Genomic DNA, 25,672 nt, shown 5'->3' on the forward strand with positions numbered 1-25,672 from the left:
ACGGAGCAATGTTTTACTTTATTGTATCAGTATTACAACCCCAAGAACAATCTCAATGATCTGTCCGAAAAACCCACAATTTTATTAGATACGCTTATTTGGGTTATAAATAATTTAAAAATACTTAAAGATCAATCGGTTCACAAAACAATACGTAACACGCTGGCCTACTACCCCCATCGGAATCCACGTCCTCCTGACCTACATTCCCTGCTAACGCAACCTTCCCTCCCCCTACCTAACATGCCTGCCTAACAGCTGATGCTTGCATGCTGTCTCTTGACACTCTGCATCGCAGTTCCTCACTAACTCTACGTTTGTCAACTTGGTGCTCGAGGAGAGTTTCCTTCCTTACTATTCTTTTTACAAAACACTTTCTCTGTCTCCGATTTCTTATGCCAAAAGACCATTTAAAAAATTCGTTTCTACTTTTAGGTCCGAGTTGGTTCGAGATTGTTCTAAACTCATTCAGATCCACCAGAAAATTGAAATTTTCCAAAGATATCTCGTCAATCAACGCACAGCTTCAGCCTCACATCAATATTGGATCAACATTGAAATACAGAGCTAATACTTATAGCACATCATCAAATTAAGCTGTTTTAGAGCAACTATACAAGGACTGTGACACTAGATCTTTTATTCTAAAGGAAGAATACATTATAGAGGTTTCTTAGATTAGATTTTATGAGGAACTGATTCGTGTTAAAAAAATGGACTATGATAAGTTATTTTACCCACGTAAAGAGAACACTATTCTAGAAATCAGCTGTTAGTTTAGCATTTACCAGGCAAATACTGGGGCTGTACCTTAATTAAGGCCACGGCCGCTTCCTTCCCATTCCTAGGCCTTTCCTATCCCATCGTCGCCATAAGACCTATCTGTGTCGGTGCGACATAAAACAAAAATGTTTAGCATTTTGGAAAGTGCTAAGGTCATAAATTTTTAAAGAAATGCTCTTATTACTCTTTAAGGCTAGTTGTACCGGTACATAATTTATAGTTGTATGAATTTTGCCCTACAGGAAAGATTTTATCAAAACTGGGTGTTATAATTAGTTTTAAAATAGTTACAACAAACAGATAATGCAAACAGCCTTAGAAATATATATAAATGTTTTTAAGACATGTCTATTGTCCCACAAGGATTAATCTAGTATCTGTATTGTAATTACATATATTTTAAACCACATACGGAATTGTAAAATTTACAGCTTAGTATAAAAGGCTCTGTTCATGTTCTTACACTAGTACAAGTATTTCATGTAGCTACTTAAAAAACCTTGCAACAATTTCCTAGGCCGATGATGGCACAAGAAGGTGCCGAAACCGGTCCCAAAATGACAGATAATAAATGTGATATTTTAATAATGTCATTATTTTATTGTACTCAACAGGTGGAAACCTTTATCCTCATCTATAACTGTAAATTTCGATTCAATACGGACCAAAAATGAAATTCTTGACAATAAATAAAGATGGGAAAAGGCGAACATCTTGGTTGAATGATGAAGTAAGAGCAGCTTGGAAACGTAAAAAGAAGGCTTATCAAAAATGGCTCCAAACAAGGGCCGAGGCAAACAGGGAATTGTACGTAGACAAAAAACCCAGAGCGAAACAAATAGTTGTTGAATCCAAAAAATATGTCGTGGGAAGATTTTGGTCATAACCTGGAAAGGCTAGGTCTAGCAGAAGGGAAACCTTTCTGGACAGTAATAAAGAATCTTAGGAAGGGAGGGAAAAGGAAATGAGCAGTGTTTTCAGTAATTCAGGTGAACTCATAATAGATCCCAGGGAATCACTGGAGAGGTGGAGGGAATATTTTGAACATCTTCTCAATGTAAAAGGAAATCTTCCTGGTGGTGTTGCGAACAGCCCAGCTCATGGGGAGGAGGAAAATGATCTTGGTGAAATTACGATTGAGGAAGTGGAAAGGATGGTAAATAATATCCATTGTCATAAAGCAGCAGGAATAGATGAAATTAGACCTGAAATGGTGAAGTAGAGTGGGAAGGCAGGGATGAAATGGCTTCATAGAGTAGTAAAATTAGCATGGAGTGTTGGTAAGGTACCTTCAGATTGGACAAAAGCAGTAATTGCACCTATCTATAAGCAAGGGAACAGGAAAAACTGCAACAACTATCGAGGTATCTCATTGATTAGTATACCAAGCAAAGTATTCACTGGCATCTTGGAAGGGAGGGTGCGATCAGTCATTGAGGGGAAGTTGGATGAAAACCAGTGTGGTTTCAGATCACAGAGAGGTGGTCAGGATCAGATTTTCAGTATGCGGCAGGTAATTGAAAAATGCTACGAGAGGAACAGGCAGTTGTGTTTATGTTTCGTAGATCTAGAGAAAGCATTTGACAGGGTACCAAGAGAAAAGATGTTCGCCATATTGGGGGACTATAGAATTAAGGGTAGATTATTAAAAGCAATCAAAGGCATTTATGTTGACAATTGGGCTGCAGTGAGAATTGATGGTAGAATGAGTTCTTGGTTCAGGGTACTTACAGTGGTTAGACAAGGCTGTAATCTTTCACCTTTGTTGTTCGTAGTTTACATGGATCATCTGCTGAAAGGTATAAAATGGCAGAGAGGGATTCAGTTAGGTGAAAATGCAGAAGCAGTCTGGCCTATGCTGACGACTTGGTCTTAATGGCAGATTGTGCCGAAAGCCTGCAGTCTAATATCTTGAAACTTGAAAATAGATGCAATGAGTATGGTATGAAAATTAGCCCTTTGAAGACGAAATTGATGTCAGTAGGTAAGAAATTCAACAGAACTGAATGTCAGATTGGTGATACAAAGCTAGAACAGGTTGACAATTTCAAGTATTTAGGTTGTGTGTTCTCCCAGGATGGTAATATAGTAAGTGAAATTGAATCAAAGTGTAGTAAAGCTAATGCAGTGAGCTCGCAGTTGCAATCAACAGTATTCTGTAAGAAGGAAGTCAGCTCCCACACGGAACCATCTTCACATCGGGCTGTTTTCAGACCAATTTTGCTTTACGGGAGCGAAAGTTGGGTGGACGCAGGATATCTTATTCATAAGCTGGAAGTAACAGACATGAAAGTAGCGAGAATGACAACTGGTACAAACAGGTGGGAACAATGGCAGGAGGGTACTCAGAATGAGGAGAGAAAGGCTAATTTAGGAATAAACTTGATGGATGAAGCTGTACGCATAAACCGGCTTCAGTGGTGGGATCATGTGAGGCGAATGGAGGAGGATAGGTTACCTAGGAGAATAATGGACTCTGTTATGGAGGGTGAGAGAAGTAGAGGGAGACCAAGACGATGATGGTTAGACTCAGTTTCTAACGATTTAACAATAAGAGGTATAGAACTAAATGAGGCCACAACACTAGTTGCAAATAGAGGATTGTGGCAACGTTTAGTAAATTCACAGAGGCTTGCAGACTGAACGCTGAAAGGCACAACTGTCTATAATGATTATGTATGTATGTATGTATGTTATATTGGGGAACCATGTTATGTGAAGGTAGTTATATTATTATTATTATTTTTTTTTGCTAGTTGCTTTACGTCGCACCGACACAGATAGGTCTTATGGCGACGATAGGACAGGGAAGGGCTAGGAGTTGGAAGGAAGCGGCCGTGGCCTTAATTAAGGTACAGCCCCAGCATTTGCCTGGTGTGAAAATGGGGAAACCACGGAAAACCATTTTCAGGGCTGCCGACAGTGGGGTTCGAACCTACTATCTCCCGAATACTGGATACTAATTATATTATTAATGGGGTAACTGAGGTGATTTGGATTCGCGGTATATGGGTCTACGAGTGCAAAAGTCATCCTACAGGTTTTATTCAGTTGGGATTCTTGTTTGTGTTCAATATCTACTCCTAAATTGGTTATTTTTGGATTTCTTCTTCTTCTTCTTCTTCTTTTTGGTGTATTTCATTCTATTATTATTTTCTATGCCTGTAATGTGATCTCTATTTGTAGCAATTTTTTGTGAGTTGCCCGGTGTTGGCTGATTTATCGTAATGGGATCGTTCTTTTCTTCTCCTCCTCCTCCTCCTCCTCCTTCTTCTTCTTCTGGTGTTTCAATTCTACCTCATATGTACATTATGCCACTTCCAAGGTCACCTCACATTAAATTCAATAATGATTTTGCCCTCTGTTAAATCTTTTATGTGCAATGAAATTTAAATCACACCGTGTATGTAATTATTATTATTATTATTATTATAATATTTAATATCTGTATCACCACGGTAGTAGGGAGTTGAAATTTGGTTCTCCTATCTTAAATTTTATTTTCTTAAACGCCCACCTGAATGACCCATATCCATGTTTTGCCTTATTCCTTTCATTATTATTTGCATAATTTCTCATTTGTGTACACTTTAATTATGCAGGCCTTGCCTGTTGTTAAATGTAGCTTGGCTTGAGAAGCTGCATTTCAGTTCATGTGTAATTTGTTCTGTAGTTTAGGTGGAACATTAATATTTTCCCTTAAAATTTTGTAATTGTATTGGGGAATATTTACTACTGTTTTTTATTTAATCACTTAATTTGATGATTTAGTTTGTTTGATATTAATTTCAATTCTGGTAGCATATTGAGTTGCAGAAGTAATGTCACTGTGTCACCATGATTTTTTGTTGTAACATATTATTGTGTCAATTAGGTTGAAACAAATTTCAAGTATATTTAAGTAGATTTATTGTATTAATTATTGTATTAATTATCAAAAGGAAACTATAGTTAGTGGCCAGTATTTTAGATTTATTTAAGATTTTTATTATTATTATTATTATTATTATTATTATTTTCTTTAATCTTTGGTAAAAAATATCAGTTTTTCAATTTTCTTCCAGTTTTAATGGATTGTAAGTTAAATTTATTTATTAATTAAATATTTTGTCTCTACCTTAAGGTTTGTCTTATCATTTGGTATACCTAGTACATACCATTAATTATTTGTCTAGTGTAAATTTTTGTTTTCGATCCTGGTCTCTTTACCTCTAATTTTGGGCCCCATCCACATCTTATTTATGTAGTTTACTGCACCCAATGTAAGTAGCATTGGTTCCTTGGTCTTGTATTTGGTTGTTTGGAGCGTGTTCATTTTGAGTGTCCTTGGGTTATTGCAGTAGCGGTGGTAGCGCCGCTGTGTTTTTTTTTTTTTTTTTTGCAGAAGTTGTTGATTTAATTTGTGATGATCAACTTGAGAAGTTGTCCGACTCGTTGGCTGAATGGTCAGTGTACTGGCCTTCGGTTCAGAGGTTCCTGGGTTCGATTACCGGCCGGGTCGGAGATTTTAACCTTCACAGGTTAATTCTAATGGATCGGGGGCTGGGTGTTTGTGCTGTCTCCAACATCTCTGCAACTCACACACCATACATAACACTATCCTCCACCACAGTAAGACGCAGTTACCTACACACAGCAGATGCCGCCCACCCTCATCGGAGGGTCTGCCTTACAAGGACTGCACTCTGCTAGAAATAGCCACACAAAATTATTATTATTAACTTGACAAGTTGCCTAAGTGAATGTTACTAGTTATCACATGAGACACGCCTTGCAAACCTAAAGATTGTAAAAGTGAAGTGTATCCAAGTAATTTTGTTTTTAATGTTTGTTTCATGGGTGATCGAGACTTTCTTTTTCACTATTGTCTTGGCTTTGAAGTATTTTATGGTAGTGTTCACCATCTGTGCACTTGAAGCTTGTTACTGTTTGCTGATCCTGTATGGAGTTCATGGAATCTACTTAGGTGTCGGTTCTACTTAATCTGTACCAACCATCACTGGGTTACAAGTAAATATTCTCATATTTGAGCCTGTGTTTATTTATTTATTCATGAAGCACAAGATACAGCTACACTGAGCAAATTTCACTTGCACTGTCAACAGACTATTTAACGAACATAAACTTTCATAATAAAATATAACAAACATAACAAAATATAACAAGATCAGGTACACAGCCTACTAATAACAACTGTCCAAATGGAAAACCATGAGAATGTCCATGTTCATAGCCAAGTCGTCGTGGGTCAAGATGGCGGTATAATCCCTTCACATCAATTTATCTTTAAGAGACTATTTACACACCTCTCGAATACACTTTTATTTGATGCTATATCAAACACTTGTCTCCTATTAGTATTGTTAAAGAGTGTTGGGAGGCGGATTAGGAAAGATCGTTGAAGTATTGAGTGCTGAGTGTGGGGAATGTGGAGGTCTTTGGTTCTGGTGGAGCAGGAAGGAACACGGAGAGAGAAGAGACAAAATGTTCCGAGCGGTAATGCCCATTTAAGATCCCGTGAAGGAAACTAAGGTCAGCTACCTGTCACCTGATGTGCAGCGGTGACATGTTAATTGCCATTAATACCTGCTGCGTAGACAGATTTATGAGCTTGGGGTTTCTGTGCCTTACAATTGCAGCAAGGAAGGACACTGCTCTGTCTAACTGCTTAGTATTGGAGGGGGAGGCTGTTGTCCAAATAGGAGAGCAGTAGTTTAAGAGAGGTTGAATGATCGTGAGGAAGAAGTGACGAGCAATGGGGTCAGAAATTTCTGTGAAGCGATAGAGAATGCCTAGTAATTTCATAGCCTTGGTTGTATATGTTTCTATGTGGGTCTTAAATTGTAATTTTGTATCGAATATTACACCTAGGTCACGCTGTTGCATAACTACGGTGATGGGCTTGACGAGTAGGTAATATGATGTCGGTAGAGGAGATTTACGTAGTGTTATGGTCATGTGGCTGCATTTTTGTGGATTGGGGATAAGTTTCCAAGTACGGCACCAGTTTGAGAGGGCATTAAGTGAGGACTCTAGCAAAGCTGCATCTGCTGGATTCCTGATCTCCCTAAATATCTTGCAGTCGTCAGCAAAGAGTAGGGTATTGGCTGTTTCGTTGAGTTCGGATGGCAAATCATCCTTAAACAAAGAAAACAGCAAGGGGCCAAGAGTACTGCCTTGTGGGACACCGGAGGTGACTGGTAACCATGAGGATGAAGTGCCTGATATTACCACTCTCTGCCAACGGTTATGTAAGAGGCCAGCAAGAAGGGTCAGAAGACTGCCATATATATTAAATCGTTCTGAGAGTTTATGGAGCAACAGAGTATGGTCTACAGAATCGAAAGCTTTCGAAATGTCCACGTAGCAGATATCCAGCTGTGATTTGGCTGCAATGGCGTGTGATGCAAAGCTATGCAGAGTGGCCAGGTTTGTTAGACAAGAGCCACCTGGTAGAAAACCATGCTGCTTGGTTGAGATATACAGCAAGGTGAATGCGAGGAGACGCTGGTGTATAATATTTTCAAAGATAAAGGATAGTGTGGGGAGAATAGAAATTGGTCGGTAAGATGAAACATTAAATTTGTTGCCTGATTTGAGAAGTGGAACAATATTTGCCTGTTTCCAGGTGATAGGAAAATAGCCCGCGGCAAAACATCTGTTAAATAATTTAGAAAGAGGGACGCAAAGAGTGCTGGCAGTATTTTTTAGGAAAAGAGGACCTATAGTGTCGGCACCGGTAGCTTTGTTGGTACGAAGAGTTTGAAGAAGGTTATAAACTTCACTTGGTGTGGTAGTTATGCTTGATAGGGTTCTGTTTGAAGCTGTACCAACGGGAGGGAGCGGTTGGTTTTGTAAGGGAGGGGAGAAGTTGGAGAAGAAATACCTGTTGAACAGTTCATTGCGATCGGCGCCGTCTGCTGTTGCATTGTTGTGGTTCACGCTGACAGGAATCCACTCTGTCCTTCTCCGTGTGTTGATGAGACTCCAGTAGCGCTTGGGATTGTTGCGGATGTTTTCAGTGACAGTGTCTACGTGTGTTTTGTAGTCTCTTCTGACCATAAACCTCGCGTGGCGCCGGATTTTATCAAAGGTATTGTGAGTGTGTGGTTTAGGGAAGTCTTTCCACAGGCACCAAGCTCTCTGCTTATTAAATAGTATCAGTCTGGTCTCTTGTGATATCCAGTGTTGATATTTGCCGGTAGTAGCCCGCTGTGCAGGTACGTAAATCAAACTTACACTTTGCAGGTTTCCCTTATCAGAGAAACACAACAGTACTGTAAAACATTTCATAAAGAGGATTAAAATTCATAGAAGTAACATACCTGCCAACTTTACAAAACGAAAAATCAGGCGATACAATGGGTCAAAACTGCTTATTCTACATGTCTTATGCAATACAAGAGCACTATGGTATATAATAACACGTACTGTCTGAAAACCCGACTGTTGCTATACGAGGTTGCAAGGCTAAATCTTACGCATCTCTATTCCCTTGCAGGAAGTATGTGAGTGATCTGATCAGTGTCCGATAAGCCTTCCAAAAACAGTACGAACTCATGCCCCACATGTGTGAATCGGTTATGCACTTCGATGCTATTACTTAGCAAATGCACAGATTAGTATATTGCATCATGCACCCACGCAATTATGCGAAGCGCAATGCTATTTTTATCAAGTAATCATATATATTATTTCATTAATATATATCCCCTTTTGCAGCGCTCACAAGTAACTGATCGTGATAAATGAGCATTCAAAAGAAAGAGGATTGACATTAGCAGTGACGAATTGCACTCTCATTTCATAAACATTGGTAATTTCTCTTTTAAAAAATGTGTTCTGAACACGAACATAGCAATACCAATATAATGGTCCGTTATTGGACACTATAAATTTTCCAGCTAACTCATTCTATTTTTTTGCTATTTGCTTTACGTCGCACCGACACAGATATGTCTTATGACGATGATGGGATAGGAAAGGCCTAGGAATTGGAAGGAAGTGGCCGTGGCCTTAATTAAGGTACAGCCCCGGCATTTGCCTGGTGTGAAAATGGGAAACCACGGAAAACCATTTTCAGGGCTGCCGACAGTGGGGCTCGAACCCACTATCTCCCGATTACTGGATACTGGCCGCACTTAAGCGATTGCAGCTATCGAGCTCGGTACTAACTCATTCTTGGTTGCCTGTGTTTTGCCCTCGTGTGCTAAGTTGGGCTTGTCAGTTGGGACTTAGCACACCTCCAAAGACGCAAGACATACCGTCCCTATGGGAATCAACATCTATATCATCTGATGGCCAGGCAGGCATCAATTTTTGGAAATGAGACATAGCTCTCATGGTGCATTGGCACTGCTGGTAGCTTCAGGTAGCCTATGCAGTGGCCTCCACGGTATGCACTAGTCTTGCGTCTTGGGAGGTGTGCTAAGTCCCAACTTAGCACACGAGGGCAAAACGCAGGCAACCAAGAATGAGTTAGCTGGAAAATTTATAATGTCCAATAACGGACCATTATATTGGTATTATAAATTTACTCATTCAGGACAAATATTTTAAGTTCCCTATGGGAATCAACATCTATATCAACGAACATAGCATGCGAGAATGATTTTCAATCGATATACAAGTTTCAATCAACAGCGCACATTCGCACGTATCAATAAACGTCGATATTTCATTTGAAAGTGGCCAATGAGTGAAGGACTTCCGGCCACTGGCGTACAAAGCTGAAATAGCGGGATTTGTAAACAAATGTTTGAAGTTCACCAAAAAATAAGCTAAAATCGGGAGAAATAATAGAATAATTGGGAGGCAGGAAAAACTGTCGAAAATCGGGAGTCCCCTGCTTAAATCGGGAAAGCTAGCAGGTATGAGTAATGTTTAAATGATGAACACTTAAGTTCTACCACAAACCATTACATGAAAATTATCATCAGGAGTCAAAATGTTGCAAATAAACTATAATTAATATTGGGTGTCTCATGAACACAGAAAAATGCAATATGATTATTACTGAGATATAAGTCATGGGTAATACCAGAAAATCATCACCTTAAAAAATATGAAGACAAGCACACAGCTGCCATTCCTCCAATTATCTACATTCTCTCAAAGAACTATTACCATAGAAAGGAAGAAACAATAACATTATTTAACAATTGGACAGAAATCAAATTTCATTACTTTTCAGATTTAGTAATAATTCTGAAACATTCTGCTTAAGAAATTAAAAACTCACCTTTCTTCAGTTTCTTTCCCTCACGTAATGAGCATGTCCTACATTGCCAATTGCAGCTAGTTCGTTTCATTGTGGAAGGATCACAGCACTCAACATGAAAATGTCCGTGGCAAGTACTGCATAAGAATGTTGGGCCGCCAAGACCGCAAACATCGCATTTCTCCACTGATGACTTACAGGGACTGAAAATGAAAATAAACAACATTGATGATGAACACATAAATGGACAATCTGAAGGAAAAAGAAGTTCAGGAAATATTACTAAGTGCAGTGAAAAGCTTCAATGGTTTTCTTCTGGCTTCCATTGCAGTCTTGTGGATGCTAACATAAGCATAGTCTGGTGAACCCAACTGTCCATATAAAAGACTGTATAGAGGACAATACACTAAAGAACATCTAAAATTATACCCAACTAAACTAAAAAGTTAATGTTTTGTACTGCACCCGAGTTGGTTATGACAGGGACAAACTTTAAACAGTTCAGAAATAATCAAACACTGATGTTCACGATGTACTGCATACTTTCCTACAATGAAACGAAAACCCACAGCCTGTTTCTAGTCATATGAACGGGTCAGGAATGGAATGAACGAAGCCCCCATCTAGCGGTGAGGATAGGAATGATGCCGGCTGCCGAAGCCTGTTGCATTCCTCTGGGGCAATGGTTAATGAATGACAGATGAAATGATATGAAATATTGGAGAGAGTTGCTGGAACGAAATATGACAGGAAAAACCATAGTACCCGGAGAAAAACCTGTCCTGCCTCCACTTTGTCCAGCACAAATCTCACATGGAGCGACTGGGATTTCAACCACGGAACCCAGCGGTGAGAGGCTGGCGCACTGCTGCCTGAGCCACGGAGTGTCTACTTTCCTACAATACTATATCAAAATACACTTTATAAAAACTGCTATGGTAACTTCATCTAAGACCGTAAACTTTTTCCAGCTAGAGAATAAATTGTGCGTAAACAAAACCACGTGGTAACTTCAACTGCTTCAAACTTCTTTCCGTCTTCATCCGCCCAGTAAATAGTCCATGTCTAAATTTAAAAATATGAGTTGTTTCTGCAAGTTTGAAGTTTAAAGTACAAACTATTGAATGTGAAAGTGTTTTACCATTTGAAAATTATATTACTGTTCTAAGCTTCTGGTCAATAACTTAACTATCCTACATTAGCTCGCGAAAATCTCTATTTATCTAGTATCGGTAGCTGTCAATCACTAAGAAATTCACACACGATTGAACGACCTTGAGTCAGTTCACTTTTATGGCTGGTGTTGTAAAGCATAAGCGAGGGAAACCTCTGAAAAGTGGAGAGACGACTACTGTCTGAAACGTATTTAATAAGTTTATGGAAACATATCCCGAGAGTTCAATTGACGATATCATGAATTAAACATCCAAGTTCACTGGTGTGTCTGTTTTTAGCGTTTACAGTGAACAGATAGAATTTTTTAGTACCGGCCGTGTTACCACACCGGGTAAAAACAGGCCACATGTTAGAAGTGTTTTGGACGTGGAGCGAGATGAGTTTGTTCGTTCTGCTATCCGGAGGAAAGTGCACATATCTTTTTAAAAACATTGAACCCCCTACGAATAACGAAGTGTTATCGGCTGTAAATTCTGATCCTGAACTCCCAGGTTTAAAAAAATCCTCCCTTCACGTGTTATTAAAAGAAATGGGTTTCGAGTTCATCAGCAGAAATCGAGATGGACAGAGATGATATATTGTGGCGTGGGCGTTAACTCCAGATTATAAAAGAATTTAGACAAAAGGGGCAAAAATGTTACTATTTGGACAAGATGTTGATTAACGAAGGGCACACAACATCAAGGGCATGGCAAAAGTCAAAGAAACAAGCATTTCTTTCGGGTTTAAACACAGGGCTAAAAAACATAATAATTAAAAAAAAAAAAAAAAAGCGACAGGGAGGGGTAAGCAACTGATAGTGTTACACATTGGAGGTGATGACTGTTTTGTGGAGGGTGGTGATCTTGTGCTGGAGTCTAAGAAAAACAGAGACTATGATGATGAAATGAGTGGCGACGTATTTAAATCGTGATTTGAAAGAATATTACGAAAACCGATGCCTGGTATGTTATTGTGTTAGATAACGCTCCTTATCACAGTGTGAAGTTAGAACGTATTGTAAACAAATCCTGGAAGAAAGCTGAAGTAATTTCCTGGGTGAGAAGTAAAAAGTAACATGCGACAAAGGACTTGTGAAAACCGAATTGCTGGAACTGGTGAAAACTCACCGGCCTCTGTTGGAGAAATATGTAATAGATGACCTAACTGAACAAGCGGGCCACACTGTACTCAGACTATGTGAATTAAACGCAATACGGAGGGTTGCCCCAGTTAAGTTTGGACGATTTCCAAGTACAATTTTTCCTAGGTGATTCCTTTTCTCCAGAACCAGTTGTGCTCGATGTGATAGCCACAGGCACGGACTATTTCCCTACATCTCAATTTACAATGTAGAAGACTTCAATGGAGTACAGGAAGATGAATATTGTCCCATACCTCCTTGCGCACTTTCCAAAGACCCTCAACAGTGGCGGGACGTCTAGAAGAAAAGCCCTCTTTACAGGAGACAGACACACAGAAATCCATCGGTGAGGCACTCGGGGATTTGATAGGGACATCACTAAATGGTATGACACGGACAGCAGTCTCTGCTTCTTTTCTCTCATAGTAGGTGACTGATGATCTGGCAGTATGACTGGATGCCTTATCCATGTGAATCCAGACATTTGAAGCATCCTCACCGTACAGCCGAGGGATATCTTCGTGGAAACAGGTGTCCATGACATACTTCTGGAAGTAGGTAGCATTCATTGATCATCACATTTTTCGGCAATCTGAGGATTCTCAGTTTACCCAGGGCACAATATCCTCCCACTACCATGAACCCTGTAACAAACTTTTCTTTGTTTTCCTTGACGAAGTTTGAGTGGCCTTTTTGGACTTACGGGCGAGGGTAAATTGCCCGGAGCTTGTTGGTGTCATCTAAATAATCCAAATCTTCATCCAGGGTAACAACCGACTGCCATTTATATCCTGCTAGGTAGGTTTTGTTTAATTTTCTGGTGTTATTGAACCGTTCTTTAACGTGCCTTACTTTCAAAGCATGTCCACGTGCCTTACGTTTCTTTACCAGGTTCAGGTCTTCTTTAATTATATAGTAGACTGTACCTTTAGATGTGCTTGTGTGGCTGGCAAGGTGTCTTTGAGTTGGTAGATTGCCTTCAGGATAGCAGCCCTTACCTTCTTAAAGATGTCCGGAGTCCTGGAGGGTCAAACTCTATTACGCGACAGTTTTTTCGAAGTTGTTGTTTCTGGTGGAAAACCATTTTCATGTAATTTTATCACATTGCCTACAGAGGACTTACTAGTGTTGAGACTTTCATTTTATACTGTTGTACAATCCTCGATAATGAAAAATTAGTATCGGAAAGGCCAACAATGGTAGGATATGACTCCATGAGGCACTTCTCTAAATCACACCGACCAGACAGAACAAGAAACAAGCCATGTAACTGCTCCCGTGAGCGACATGTGAGCTGAAGGCCGCGTCCTGCATTAACTAGGGCAACCCTCCGTAGAGATGGTGTGAAGCCAGATCAAACATTATGTTGCCAGCCTTAACATCACTTTCAAACTTTGTGACATGCGTAAACATCTTGACACAGCATTTCGTGAGGTGACAGCTGATCAATGGCATTCCTATGTTCAGCATATGGTGTGAGAAGAGAAGATGTGGGACCTGGAAAGTGCCATAAATACTGCAGTTTAAAAAATGGTTATCAATATAGGAGAGGATTCTAGTGATGCAAGTGACAGCGAATTATCTGATCCACAGGGAATAGAGCATCTTGCAAGCCTGGATTAATGAAATTTCACATAATTTTCATGGCAAATATACAGTACTTTATAGCAATGATGTATTTTTTGTTACCGCATCTCAAACATGTTCATATGTCTACATCTGTCAATTTTCATTCATGTTCATATTGGCATAAAGATCAGGCAGCGAGACACGCGGAGTGGTATAAAATGTTGTTAGTCTACTTTATTCGTTGGAAATAGTTTAAGTATTCTCAAGGGACTTAAGTACAGCGCATAATAAAAAACGTGCCACATGTGAGAAGGGAGAGGGAGGGGGTTGGACTCTTTACTGGAATTTAACTGGAATTTAACAGACAGGTTTGACTAACCTGCATTACTTTTGAAATCCTTCTAATTCCAGCCCTCTGACTTGCAATATGACAGTATTCAAATCAAACTGCGAGGAGCCCACACTTTTCAATACTAGAATATTGTATTATCTCTTTAAAAGAATTACAGTGAAATCTCGTTAGTGCATTCCTCATTTACAAGTTTTCCGCTCAGCATGTCGTAAATTCGAAGTCCCAATTTTCATCATATTAAATCTATATAAAAACTTACTTATCGCATCACTAATTTTTGCCGCTATGGTTTAATACGATCACACTTTTCGTAGGCCAGAAAATGATATATGTCATCCCTTGTGAAAGAAACACGATTTCCAACTCGGGTAAGAAGAGCCCTTGCAACAGTTGCGTAATAACAGGAAAAGGCCATAATCCCCGAACTTCACAGGATAAGTTGCACCTCTGGGGAGCGAACCATTAGCCTCAGGAATGTTCACTTTTGCTTGCCGGTTAGCAGCGAGATTGCTGAATAACACAGTGAGCCTGTTTGTGCTCGTATTTTGCATCCCTTTCAGAAATTAGAAATTGATTTTGTGCTGGGTGGTACAGTGAAGGGTAGTGAATATTTGTTGCCTGATAGCCTACATCTGGATTAGGAACATAATCATGTGAAGTTGACTAGCGTGCTGCATATTTGTCTTGTGACAGCCTATTTGTGAATTTGGAAAAGTTGTGAAATTCCTTACTAACGAGGACAAAATTGAAATATATCAGAAAGTGGACTGGCACCTGCATCTTTAAGTGTGCAGAGGTAGCACGAGTGTTGAAACTCGTACCTTCAAATTTCGAGTCTATCATTCGAGGGGGTCGAATTAAAGTTTTGTACATTTCAAAATGGCTGCCAAAGTCGCAGCCGCACATGGTTGAATGTAATCTCCAACTTAGTGTCTAAGAGTGTGACCAAGAAATAATGTTTAATAACCCACTGCTCCAAAATAAAACAGGCTTCTCAGGCTTCTACTAACGTTTGTTTTTAGAAAGAGTGTAATCTGCAATAATTTGATATTTTTATTGGCCTCCTTGCAAAATGTTTTCACATTTTTTGTTGTCTGTTGTTTTTCACATAATTCAGTGCACTTCTGTTATTTTATAATCCCCAACAGAAAAGGTTTTCATATTTGTTCTCTCGTATTTTTTACACCTTTTAATATTCTCTCTCAGCTTTAAAAATGGTAGATAATAGTTTTCATCGTACCTGCGGATACACAGCACAAAATGCCGTCATGTCGGAAAAAATCGTATCTAGTGTTTCCATATTCCTGTTGGATAGTTTTTAGTAGTGAATTTAGTAGTATGTTTTCTCGTTTAACACTTACTTCTTCCTTGTCCCCTGCAGAAACATCTTAACGAGGTCTTACTGTACACTTTTAACCATTCTAAATTAACTATTCTAATCTTCAGCTTGTAGAAGATACAAAGGTATACAGGTATACCAAAACACATGGCAAACAGGTAACAAGTAAACACACTAAAATTAATTTAAAACTTTTTGGAACATTTCATATTAACACTAGTCTTCATTTTTAAGGTACAGTTCTTGTGTAGTGTCTCTTGTGGTGAAAATATTCCAGGTCGTAACAGGTATTATGCTGACATTTAAAATTAGAAGAGTTAAATTATGTCTTTATAAGCTAATTAATTTTTATTTGATATTGTGAGGTGATAATTGTAATTAGCCTAACAAGGGAAACTCCTCTCAGTATTGTTTTATTGCAGTACAGATATAAAAATGTGGAGGAGTCTACAAAAAAGAAGTTCTAGTGTTCTGTTGTAGGAAGTATGGATATATTACAGTTACTTAAAACAACTTCCCCGCTGGATCCTTTAGAACAGGGTCAGCCAACTGCGTGTACGTGTGATGTCAGGTAACACGTTACACACTCTGCTCGGGCAGCGAAACAAAGTGCTTAGTACTGTAACTGAGAAGTGAAGGCTAGAGGGGCGAGGGGAAACACAACGTCCGGGAGGCCCAAGGGCTGCAGGTACAATGCGGTATGTGTAGTACATATTTCTCTCTACATATTTTATTGTAACATAAGTTATAAAGCAAGTTCATTTCTACATATACAAACTAAACTTGTTTTCTGACGGTGCATCTTCGGAACCAATACTGAAAAAAAAAATTGCTGTGTTTTACAATATCATGCACTGTAAAAAGAGTGTTTATATTAAGAAACAGTACAGTTTTACAACAAAAATAGTACAAAGAGTAATCTGTGAACTCAAAACATACGTTTTACCTCACGATATATTTACTCAGTTGCCACTCGTGGGTTTCCTTGATTTTTGTAAACTTTTTTCATTGACTAGTTTTTCAATATTTGGAGTTAATGTTTGAGAAACACTAAGTTTAAGAGCACACTTCAAATTGTGATCTGACAACTGGATTCTCTGTTTAGGTTTAGTTGTTTTTAAAATAGAAAAAAGTCGTTCACAGGCATACGTAGAACCGAAAATACTATACATTCTTGCTGCAAACCTATGCAATTGGGGAAACCTTTTTTTGTGGAAAAGGTCTATAAAAGTCACACAAATCCTTCTTATTTACAAATTTATCTCTTAGTTCTCTATCACACTGTAAATCTATTAACTCTAATTCTAGGTCTGGATCAACGTTATCTGCAACAACTGAATATGGCGTGGATAAAAGTTGAAAATCAGTTTCCAGACACTCCAAATTGTTAAATCTAGAATCAAATTGCAAATAAAGGTTTTTTTATAATTTTGACATACCTATCAATATCCTCAGCCATAGCACATTCAAACACTGTAAGCAGTTTTTGAAAATGTGGAATAGTTCTGTTCATGAACTGACGCTCCCACAGACACAATTTTAATTTGAATGATTTCACTCTATCAAACATTTCTGTAACATTCAGAATGTTCCAATGTCCTGTTAAATCTGCAAGAAATGCAAGGTCAGAAATCCAACGGCGATCTTGTAGTTCGAGGACTGGAACATTTTGTTGCTCCATAAATGTAGCTGTATCCTGTCATAGTTGAAAAAACGCATCGAGTACTTTGCCTCGACTAAGCCAGCAAACAGCACAATGATAAGGCAAATCACCACGTTCACTGTCACTTTCTGCTAGGAATTCCTTGAATAGCCGATGATGTAAGGCCCTTCATCTTATGAGGTTAGTAATTCTAAGCACTGCGGTCATTACACTGTTTAGTTCAATGCTTTTCGCACATAGATTTTCTAAGTGTGTGAGCTATATTGAGAGTCTTCATTTTTTGTTTTATGAGCCCAACTACTCCAGAATTGCGTCCTACCATAGAAGGTGCACCATCTGTTGCTATTTGAAACTAGTTTGTTCCATGGCAAGGAAGCATTTTCAACAACACTTACAATGCAGTTGAAAATGTCGATGCCTTTCGTGGTATTCTTTATAGGCACTAAATCCAGTAGTTCCTCCCAAATTGTAAGATTTTCGTCAACCCCTCATATGAAAATGGCTAGTTGGGCCGTGTCAGATATATCTGTGCTCTCGTCAATTGCTAAGCAGTATGCCCGAAAGTTTTTTGTCAGTTCTAATAATTGTAGGTGGACATCATCAGATAGGTCTTGAATTCTTCTCGACACTGTGTGCACGGACAAGCTGGTAGCTTCGAACTCTTCAATGATGTTTGGACAAAACTCCTCACCTGCTAGAATTAAACATTCCTTTATGAATTCGCGATCACTGAACGGTTTAAGTTTCTTTGCAATTATATTTGAAATTTTATAACTCAGTCGAACTGCTGACTCACTGATCGAATGCTCGACAGGGTTACTTAATTTATCTTTTAGTTCTGTAATTACACGTACCCTTTCCTCGCCTTGATAGCAATCATAATCTGCAGCGTGGCACAAACTGTAGTGGCATTGTAAACGATATCTTTTTACATACTGTAGCTGCCTGTGCTGGCAGGACCTAGTGTTTACAGTGCACTATGTCTTCTGGTATAGGCTAGAGCAATTATGTTACTTTCATAGATCTGTCTCTGTCTTATCCTTGGCTTTGACAATATGAAAGTGACTGAGGTATGAGCGATGCTATTAATGCCAATCTTTATGCAGCCAGTCCCTGCTACGAATGATGTGAAAATGTTACTCATAGGGTGGGTTGGTGTATGCATTTCAGTGGGCTTGGCAGACTGATATGTAATAGCAACTATGGCTCGGTAAGGAAAGCAACGGGAAACTACCTCACTCCTCTTTTCCCTAGTACGCCTCTTCAGTGGTGCCTAGGCCATCTATGACAGTTGATGGCAGAGCTGTTGAGGATCCCACCAGCGGCATCGCTGATGGACTGAACATACATACATACATACATACATACATACATACATACATACATACATACTATAGCTCTTTTCTACAAAAAACTAAACACTTAGCTGTAGCATTCCTATCATTTTCAACAAATAAATATAAATCTTCCCATAAAGGTAAAAAGATCGGAGGGGTAGGTAGCTTGTCGCACCGTGATGTGCCCGGTTCATCCATACTTATGTACTGTACTGTACCACTACCACCACCACCACCACTGCGTATGGCACTGGACGTGTTTACTACAAAGCGAGGCTGTCTCTTCGTCTCACTCTACGACAGCATCTCCCCACTTTCTGCGCTCATACGTCACATGGGCTCTCCGAAGTCACACGGGCCCTCTTACACTACATGCCAGCCAGTTGGCTGACCCTGCTTTAGAATGTTAATCATGTCACATTTGTGCTGCCCGTGACAGACTGTAGGGCGACGATGGGACAGGAAGGAGCTAGGAATGGGAAGGAAGCGGCTGTGGCCTTAATTAGGTACAGCCCTAGCATTTGCCTGGTGTGAAAATGGGAAACCACAGAAAACCATCTTCAGGGCTGCCGACAGTGGGGCTCGAACCCACTATCTCCCGAATACTGGATACTGGCCGCAATTAAGCGACTACAGCTATCGAGCTCGGTAAACCAGACATCAACCCCAACTGTAACTTGAATAAAATTACCAAAAATATTAATACTGTACTCTGCTAGAGAAAATTTCTCCTCAATTTGAGTATTACATCGATAAACATGTTAAAAAATGAACTGTTAATTACATGCAATATGCCAGTACGACAGGTTGGATTTCATTACTTACTTCATTTCATTACTTCGCCAATCAATCCCGTTGGGCAATACTTTGAATTATGCAAATATAATTGAACTGGAGATGATCTTTTCAGATTGCATTGTACAGGAATGTCAGGAAACCACATAAAATGAATTATTCAAGATTTTGAATTAACCAAGTTCATATCAATTCCTTTTGGATACCGTGGAGAAACTTTCTCACACCCCTGAGCACGATTCCTTGCAGCAAAATCCAACAGGTAATGGAATTAAACAGCATCTTGCCTTCTGGTTTGCATCATATCTTAAAAATCATATACAGATCGTTAAAATAAGGAAACATATCACTGTTACCAGCAGAGTTCCATAAGGGTCACACCTTGCTCCCTTATTTTCTGCTTTCTAAACTTTCATATACTTAAGAAAACAGAATTTTTTAAAAATTTGCTGCTGATGCAAAAAAATTCTGTTCATGTGATTGTTTGAAATTCCAAGCAGATTTACATAATATGAAAAGTATTTTACACAAAATGGGTTGAAAGTTAATCAAGACAAATGTAAAATAATATCTATTAAAAAAAAAAAATACAAATGTAATCATGACAACATTCTATCCCTCTCCAGTCTGTTGAAAAGATTTTCCACTCCAATTTCTCTCCTAACCACCTCACTTCTTTGTCTGTCCCTTCCTGTCTTTACTAGTATACTTCTTAAAAATTTCATTTGCTGTACATCTTAAAATTTCTCCTGATTTATGATGCTTTAATTGGGTTATCAGATGTGCCAACACTCAAACATCAAAAAGGAGATCTTTTCAAGACGTCCAGCAAAATAATTTTTTAAGAAGTACGATAAAAAGACAAAAAAAGACCAGAGTAAGGAATAAGGTAGGAACGAAGGAAACTGGAGTGGAAAAGCTTTTCAGAATGGAGAAGAATAAGCTTAGATGGTTTGTACATGTCAAGAGACTGGAAGAGGGAAGGATAGGCATAGATATCAAGGATAATTAAATAAAAAACCACCTATTCAATACTTTCCAACTTGTAAAGAGGGAAGGATGCCGAAGCAGATGATGGAAACCCAGATAGGAGAAGGGAGATCCCGATAAGACGTTTGAAAAAGATCAAAAACAGTATAATTAAAAGCAAGCTGGATTGGGGGGTATAGGGAAGATGAAAGGGTGTCATAAACATCCCAACCTTGCAGGAGCTTGATGATGATGATGATAATGAGCAACATACTGTGAAACACAAGTTTCAACATAACGGCATCAATTCGGCAATATTTAACAATGTATATTACTCTATTACATAACTTACTTGTTTTATAAATACTAAAATCCGCATGTATCCGAGCTTCAGAACACAACTCTTTTTCATCATAGCTGCCTCAGTCTAACTTAGAAATTCTAAAATGAATTTCTTCTCAAAGCACTTGCCTTGCCAAACATCTTTTAAGGTTTAACATTTTCCTAAAGATTTTCCCGATCTCAACTGTGTTTTTGTAAAATTACTAAATATAATCTTACACTCAGCACTGCTATGCAAAACTGATAAAATGGTAAGCATCATCCTGGAGAGTCATATTAAAGATCATCATCAGCTGATTTTTTTTTTCAAAATGGCGCCTGGTAATGACGACGTAGTGTTTTATCCTCCGAGTAAATTAACCGTAAAATGTGACAAAAAGTGAGGAAAATGTCGAAGATTAGTGAAAAATGGAATGTTGTGTGATTCATGTGATCGATGGTGGCATTATAAGTGCGGAAATTGCCCTAGAGACGTAAAAACTAATGAAAATGTTGACTGGATTTGTGAGCAGTGTGTTCGGAATGTTGTTGTTGGCGACGGCGTTGACGAAGCACCGAAAACAGTCGATGAGGAATATAAAAGTGCATTAGAAATTATAAACATCCTAAAAAAGGACAATGAGACTCTTAAAGTTGAAAATCAAGAATTAAAAGAAAGACTGCGATCGCTAGAATTTGGGACTGTCCATTCTTCGAGTGATATACCGGTACCAGTAACAAACTCGAGCACGTGGTGTCAAATAGTTCGTGGATGGCCGGCTAAGAAGAAATCTACAACTGAATTTCTGGAAATAAACATCAGGAATAGGTTTTCTGTGCTAAATAATTTAATTCTGGAAGAAAGTGATCGCGCGCGTGAAACCAAATCATCGCGATCCGCTGCCGTTGCCGTGCCGAGTTTAAAATTTAGGCCGCGAATTCAGATTCAAGACCCAGTTAGGCCTAAATCAGCGAAGGTAGCTGTGTTTTGTGATAGCCAAGGAAGGGGAATTGCGGGAGTGATTAACGACGAGAATATAGCAGCAACCGGAGAAATATATCCAGGAGCTTCTATCAGCAGTGTTCTGGAAAACGTAGAAGCAGCAACTAGGAACTTCGGGAGCGGCGATGCAGTGCTTATCATCGGTGGGATGAACGACGTAGCTCACGACGACGCCAAGAATGTAAGATCACAACTTAAACATACACTAGGGAAGCTGACCCACACTAACGTCTTTGTAGTGAACGTGCCCCACAGGCATGATTTGAGTAGAGACTCGTGTGTGAACATTGAAGTGCACAAGGTCAATACCGATATTGTTAAAATTTGTAAACATTTTCGGAATATTCAGGTTATTGAATGCAGCAGTTTTGAGAGATACTGTTATACAAAACATGGCCTCCATCTAAACAATTCAGGTAAACGAAAGATAGCAAATATTGTTCTAGATTGTGTTAATCATAAGATATGTACTGTAAAACAGGCAACTCCCTTGAGTTATAATACTGACCAGGAAAACTAGTAGAAAGAGCCAGCTGTACTCCAAGCTGGCTCAGTCAACTAGAAAATGAAACTCAGGATAGTAAGGAATTTCAAGTTACCCAATTGCAACAGTCAAGTTTTAGGAAGGAAGGGGGTCTGAGATTGCTCTTGGTAAACTGTCAAAGTGTAGTAAATAAACAATTAAAATTCGGTACATTGATGGAATCTTATGAGACTGATGTGGTGATAGGAGTGGAATCGTGGTTGAAAGAAGGGGTGGGTAATAGAGAAGTATTTCCAGAAGGGTACACAGTCTATCGTAGAGACCGAGGAGTAAAAAGGGAGGGGGGGGGGGTGTTTATTCTGGTGAAGGAAACTTACTGTTCACATGAATGGTTTACCGATGAAAGGGATGAAATATTAGGGATAAAATTAGTTTGTGATAATATGAAGGAGATGGGAATTATAGGAACATACAGGCCTGGAAGAGAGGAAAGAGATATGGAAATCTTTGAAAAAATAATAGATTATACTCATAAAAACAATACTAATGATATGGTAATAATTGGGGGAGATCTAAATTTGCCTGAAGTTGAATGGAATGGAGCTGCAAGTGAAGCCCATGAACAGAAACTGGCAAATAAGTTAATTTGGGAGGGAGGATTTACACAAGTAGTACAAGAACCGACTCATCTCAATAACTTACTAGATGTATTCTTGGTTAAACCATGGGAAACTGTTGATAAAACTGAGGTAATTGAAGGAATAGGTGACCACAAGGCTGTAATAATGGATGTAGGACTCGTACCAAAAAGGCTTAATAAGAGGGTTACACAAGACAAGAAATTGTACAGAAAAACTAAAGTTGATGAATTTGGGACTTACCTTAAATCACAATTCAGTTGTTGGATAAGTGAAGGGAGTAACGTGGATACACTTTGGGCTAAATTTAAAGGAATCATTTGGGAAGGAGAGAAGAGATCTGTACCTGTTAAGAAGGGTAAAATGACCTCAGACCCTGTTTATTATAGAAGGGAAATAAGAAAATTAAAAAGGAAATGTAGAACAGTAAACAGGAAAATCAAAGAGGGTAGGGAGAGTAGAGAAACTAGAAAAGAGCTAATGAGGGAACTGAATAGAGTGAAAAAGGAAGCAAAAGAGAATTATATGAATGGCATACTTCAAGAGGGTAATGACCACAAAGGGAAATGGAAAAAGCTGTATTCATATATCAGGAATCAAAAAGGAAAAGGAATCCAAATTCCTACAATGGTGGGAGAAGGGGGTGAACATTATTTAACAGATACTGAGAAAGCAAATCTATTTAGTAGGGAATTTAGAGATTCAGTAGATGATTGTCAGGAGTTGGAAACCGAAACAGAAGATACAGAGGGAGAGACACAGAGGGAAACAAGAAGCTTCTCATTCACAAATGAAGATATTTTCAGAGAAATCCAACTGCTTCAGCAAGAAAAAGCAGCAGGAAGCGATCAAATTACTGGGGAGGTATTAAAGACAATGGGGTGGTACATAGTGCCTTATTTAAAATTTCTCTTTGACTATGTCATTAACAATAGTGTAATACCAAAGGAATGGAAGGAATCTATAATAATACCAATTTATAAAGGAGAGGGTGATAAAAGGAAACCAGAGAACTACAGACCAATCAGCCTGACCAGTATAGTTTGTAAAATACTGGAGAGTTTAATATCAAAGTACATCAGAGGGATATGTGATGATAAAAATTGGTTCATGAGGAGCCAGTATGGATTTAGAAAGAAATTTTCTTGTGAGGCGCAACTGGTGGGATTTCAGCAGGACATATCAGATCAATTGGATTCAGGAGGTCAGTTAGAATGCATAGCCATAGATCTTTCCAAAGCCTTTGATAGAGTGGAACATGGAATATTATTAAAGAAATTGGAGGGAATAGGATTGGACGTAAGGGTTACACGTTGGATAAAAACATTTCTAAATTCAAGGGTTCAGAGAGTCAAAGTAGGAAATAATGTATCTCAGGAAGAGAAAGTTTGGAAGGGAATTGCACAGGGTAGTATAATCGGTCCGTTACTTTTCTTAATATACGCAAATGATTTAGGGAACAATATAACATCAAAAATAAGATTGTATGCAGATGACATAATTGTTTATAGGGAAATAAACAACACTGAGGATTGTTCAGAATTACAAAGGGACCTTGAAAGTATCCAACAATGGGTTGAAGAAAATAATATGAAGGTTAATGGAGGCAAATCAACTGTTACAACTTTTACAAACAGGAGCTTTAAAACTGAATTTGAATATACTTTGGATGAGGTAGTTATCCCAAAAGATGGCAAGTGCAAATACTTAGGTGTGAGATTTGAAAGTAATTTGCACTGGAAGGGTCACGTTGATGACAGTGTTGGGAAAGCATACAGATCGTTACATGTCATAATGAGGCTACTTAAAGGATGCAACAAAGAATTAAAAGAAAAAAGTTACTTAAGTATGGTTCGTCCATTATTGGAATATGCAAACAGTGTTTGGGATCCTCACCAGGAATACCTAATAAAAGAAATAGATAGTGTGCAGAGGAAAGCAGCAAGATTTGTAACAGGGGATTTCAGAAGAAAGAGTAGTGTATCAGAAATGTTAGAGGAACTTGGGTGGGAAACTCTAAGTAAGAGAAGGGAGAAAACTAGACTTATAGGATTATATAGAGCCTATACAAGAGAAGAAGCATGGGGAGATATCCGTGAGAGGCTTCAGTTGGAAAATAATTATATCGGCAGGACTGACCACAAATATAAAATTAGAAGGAATTTTAGCAGAAGCGATTGGGGTAAATTTTCATTCATTGGGAAGGGTGTGAAGGAGTGGAACAGTTTACCAGGGGTAGTGTTTGATCCTTTTCCAAAATCTGTACAGATATTCAAGAAGAGAATAAACAGCAACAGAGAAAATAAATGAAGTGTTAGAGGGCATTCGACCAGTGCAGGTTATTGTAAATTAAAAAAAAATGTGTGTGAATAAATTAATTCCATCCCCTGGTCTAAGGAGTTTGGACAGCCGAAGTAGGGGACTGTCTGTAGGGGTGAAGTACAGTGGGGACTTCGAGGGCCCTGGGACCGCTACGGTAGCTGTGAAGGCCCTTCAGGAACTCTGAAAAGTGGTGGCAAAAGGGGCTCTGGTTAAGACGCAGCAGGTTGTTATGCTACTTAGGTTCCAGAACGGGGGGGGGGGGAAGTAAATAAGTAAATAAATGCAATGTAAATATTAATCTTATACCAGTTGTATAGTATCATTTGAAGTAATTCCACATACTGTATATCAGTTGACTATATTTGTAAGTAGTACAGGAGATATTATAATTAGAATTTTGTAAACAATATAAATTTATTAAGGATGAGCTGTGTGTTTAATAGAAGACATTGTTAGCGTAAATTGTATAATATTGTATTATAGGAAAATTTTCTTCTCTTGTTAATTTAATATTTAGTGCTTGACAATAATGTATTTTAGTGTACCATTTGCCACCGAGGTAGACACCTCATTTGCAA

General features: G+C 38.7%; 1 protein-coding gene across 2 annotated transcripts in view; it reads right to left on the reverse strand.

Moving 5' to 3' along the window:
* The window catches only part of Acf (ATP-dependent chromatin assembly factor large subunit), a 711,969-nt gene that overhangs the window by 59,830 nt on the left and 626,467 nt on the right, over positions 1–25,672 (reverse strand). For both annotated transcript variants that reach the window (XR_011017808.1, XM_068226116.1), the window contains exon 21: positions 10,025–10,206. Coding sequence is in view for 1 of the 2 variants with exons in the window: in XM_068226116.1 (XP_068082217.1) it covers positions 10,025–10,206 (182 nt within the window). In the remaining variant the exon portion in view is untranslated. The remainder of the gene's footprint in view (positions 1–10,024; positions 10,207–25,672) is intronic.

The sequence above is a fragment of the Anabrus simplex genome, chromosome 2 (genome assembly GCF_040414725.1).
Source record: "Anabrus simplex isolate iqAnaSimp1 chromosome 2, ASM4041472v1, whole genome shotgun sequence".
Taxonomy (NCBI): domain Eukaryota; kingdom Metazoa; phylum Arthropoda; class Insecta; order Orthoptera; family Tettigoniidae; genus Anabrus; species Anabrus simplex.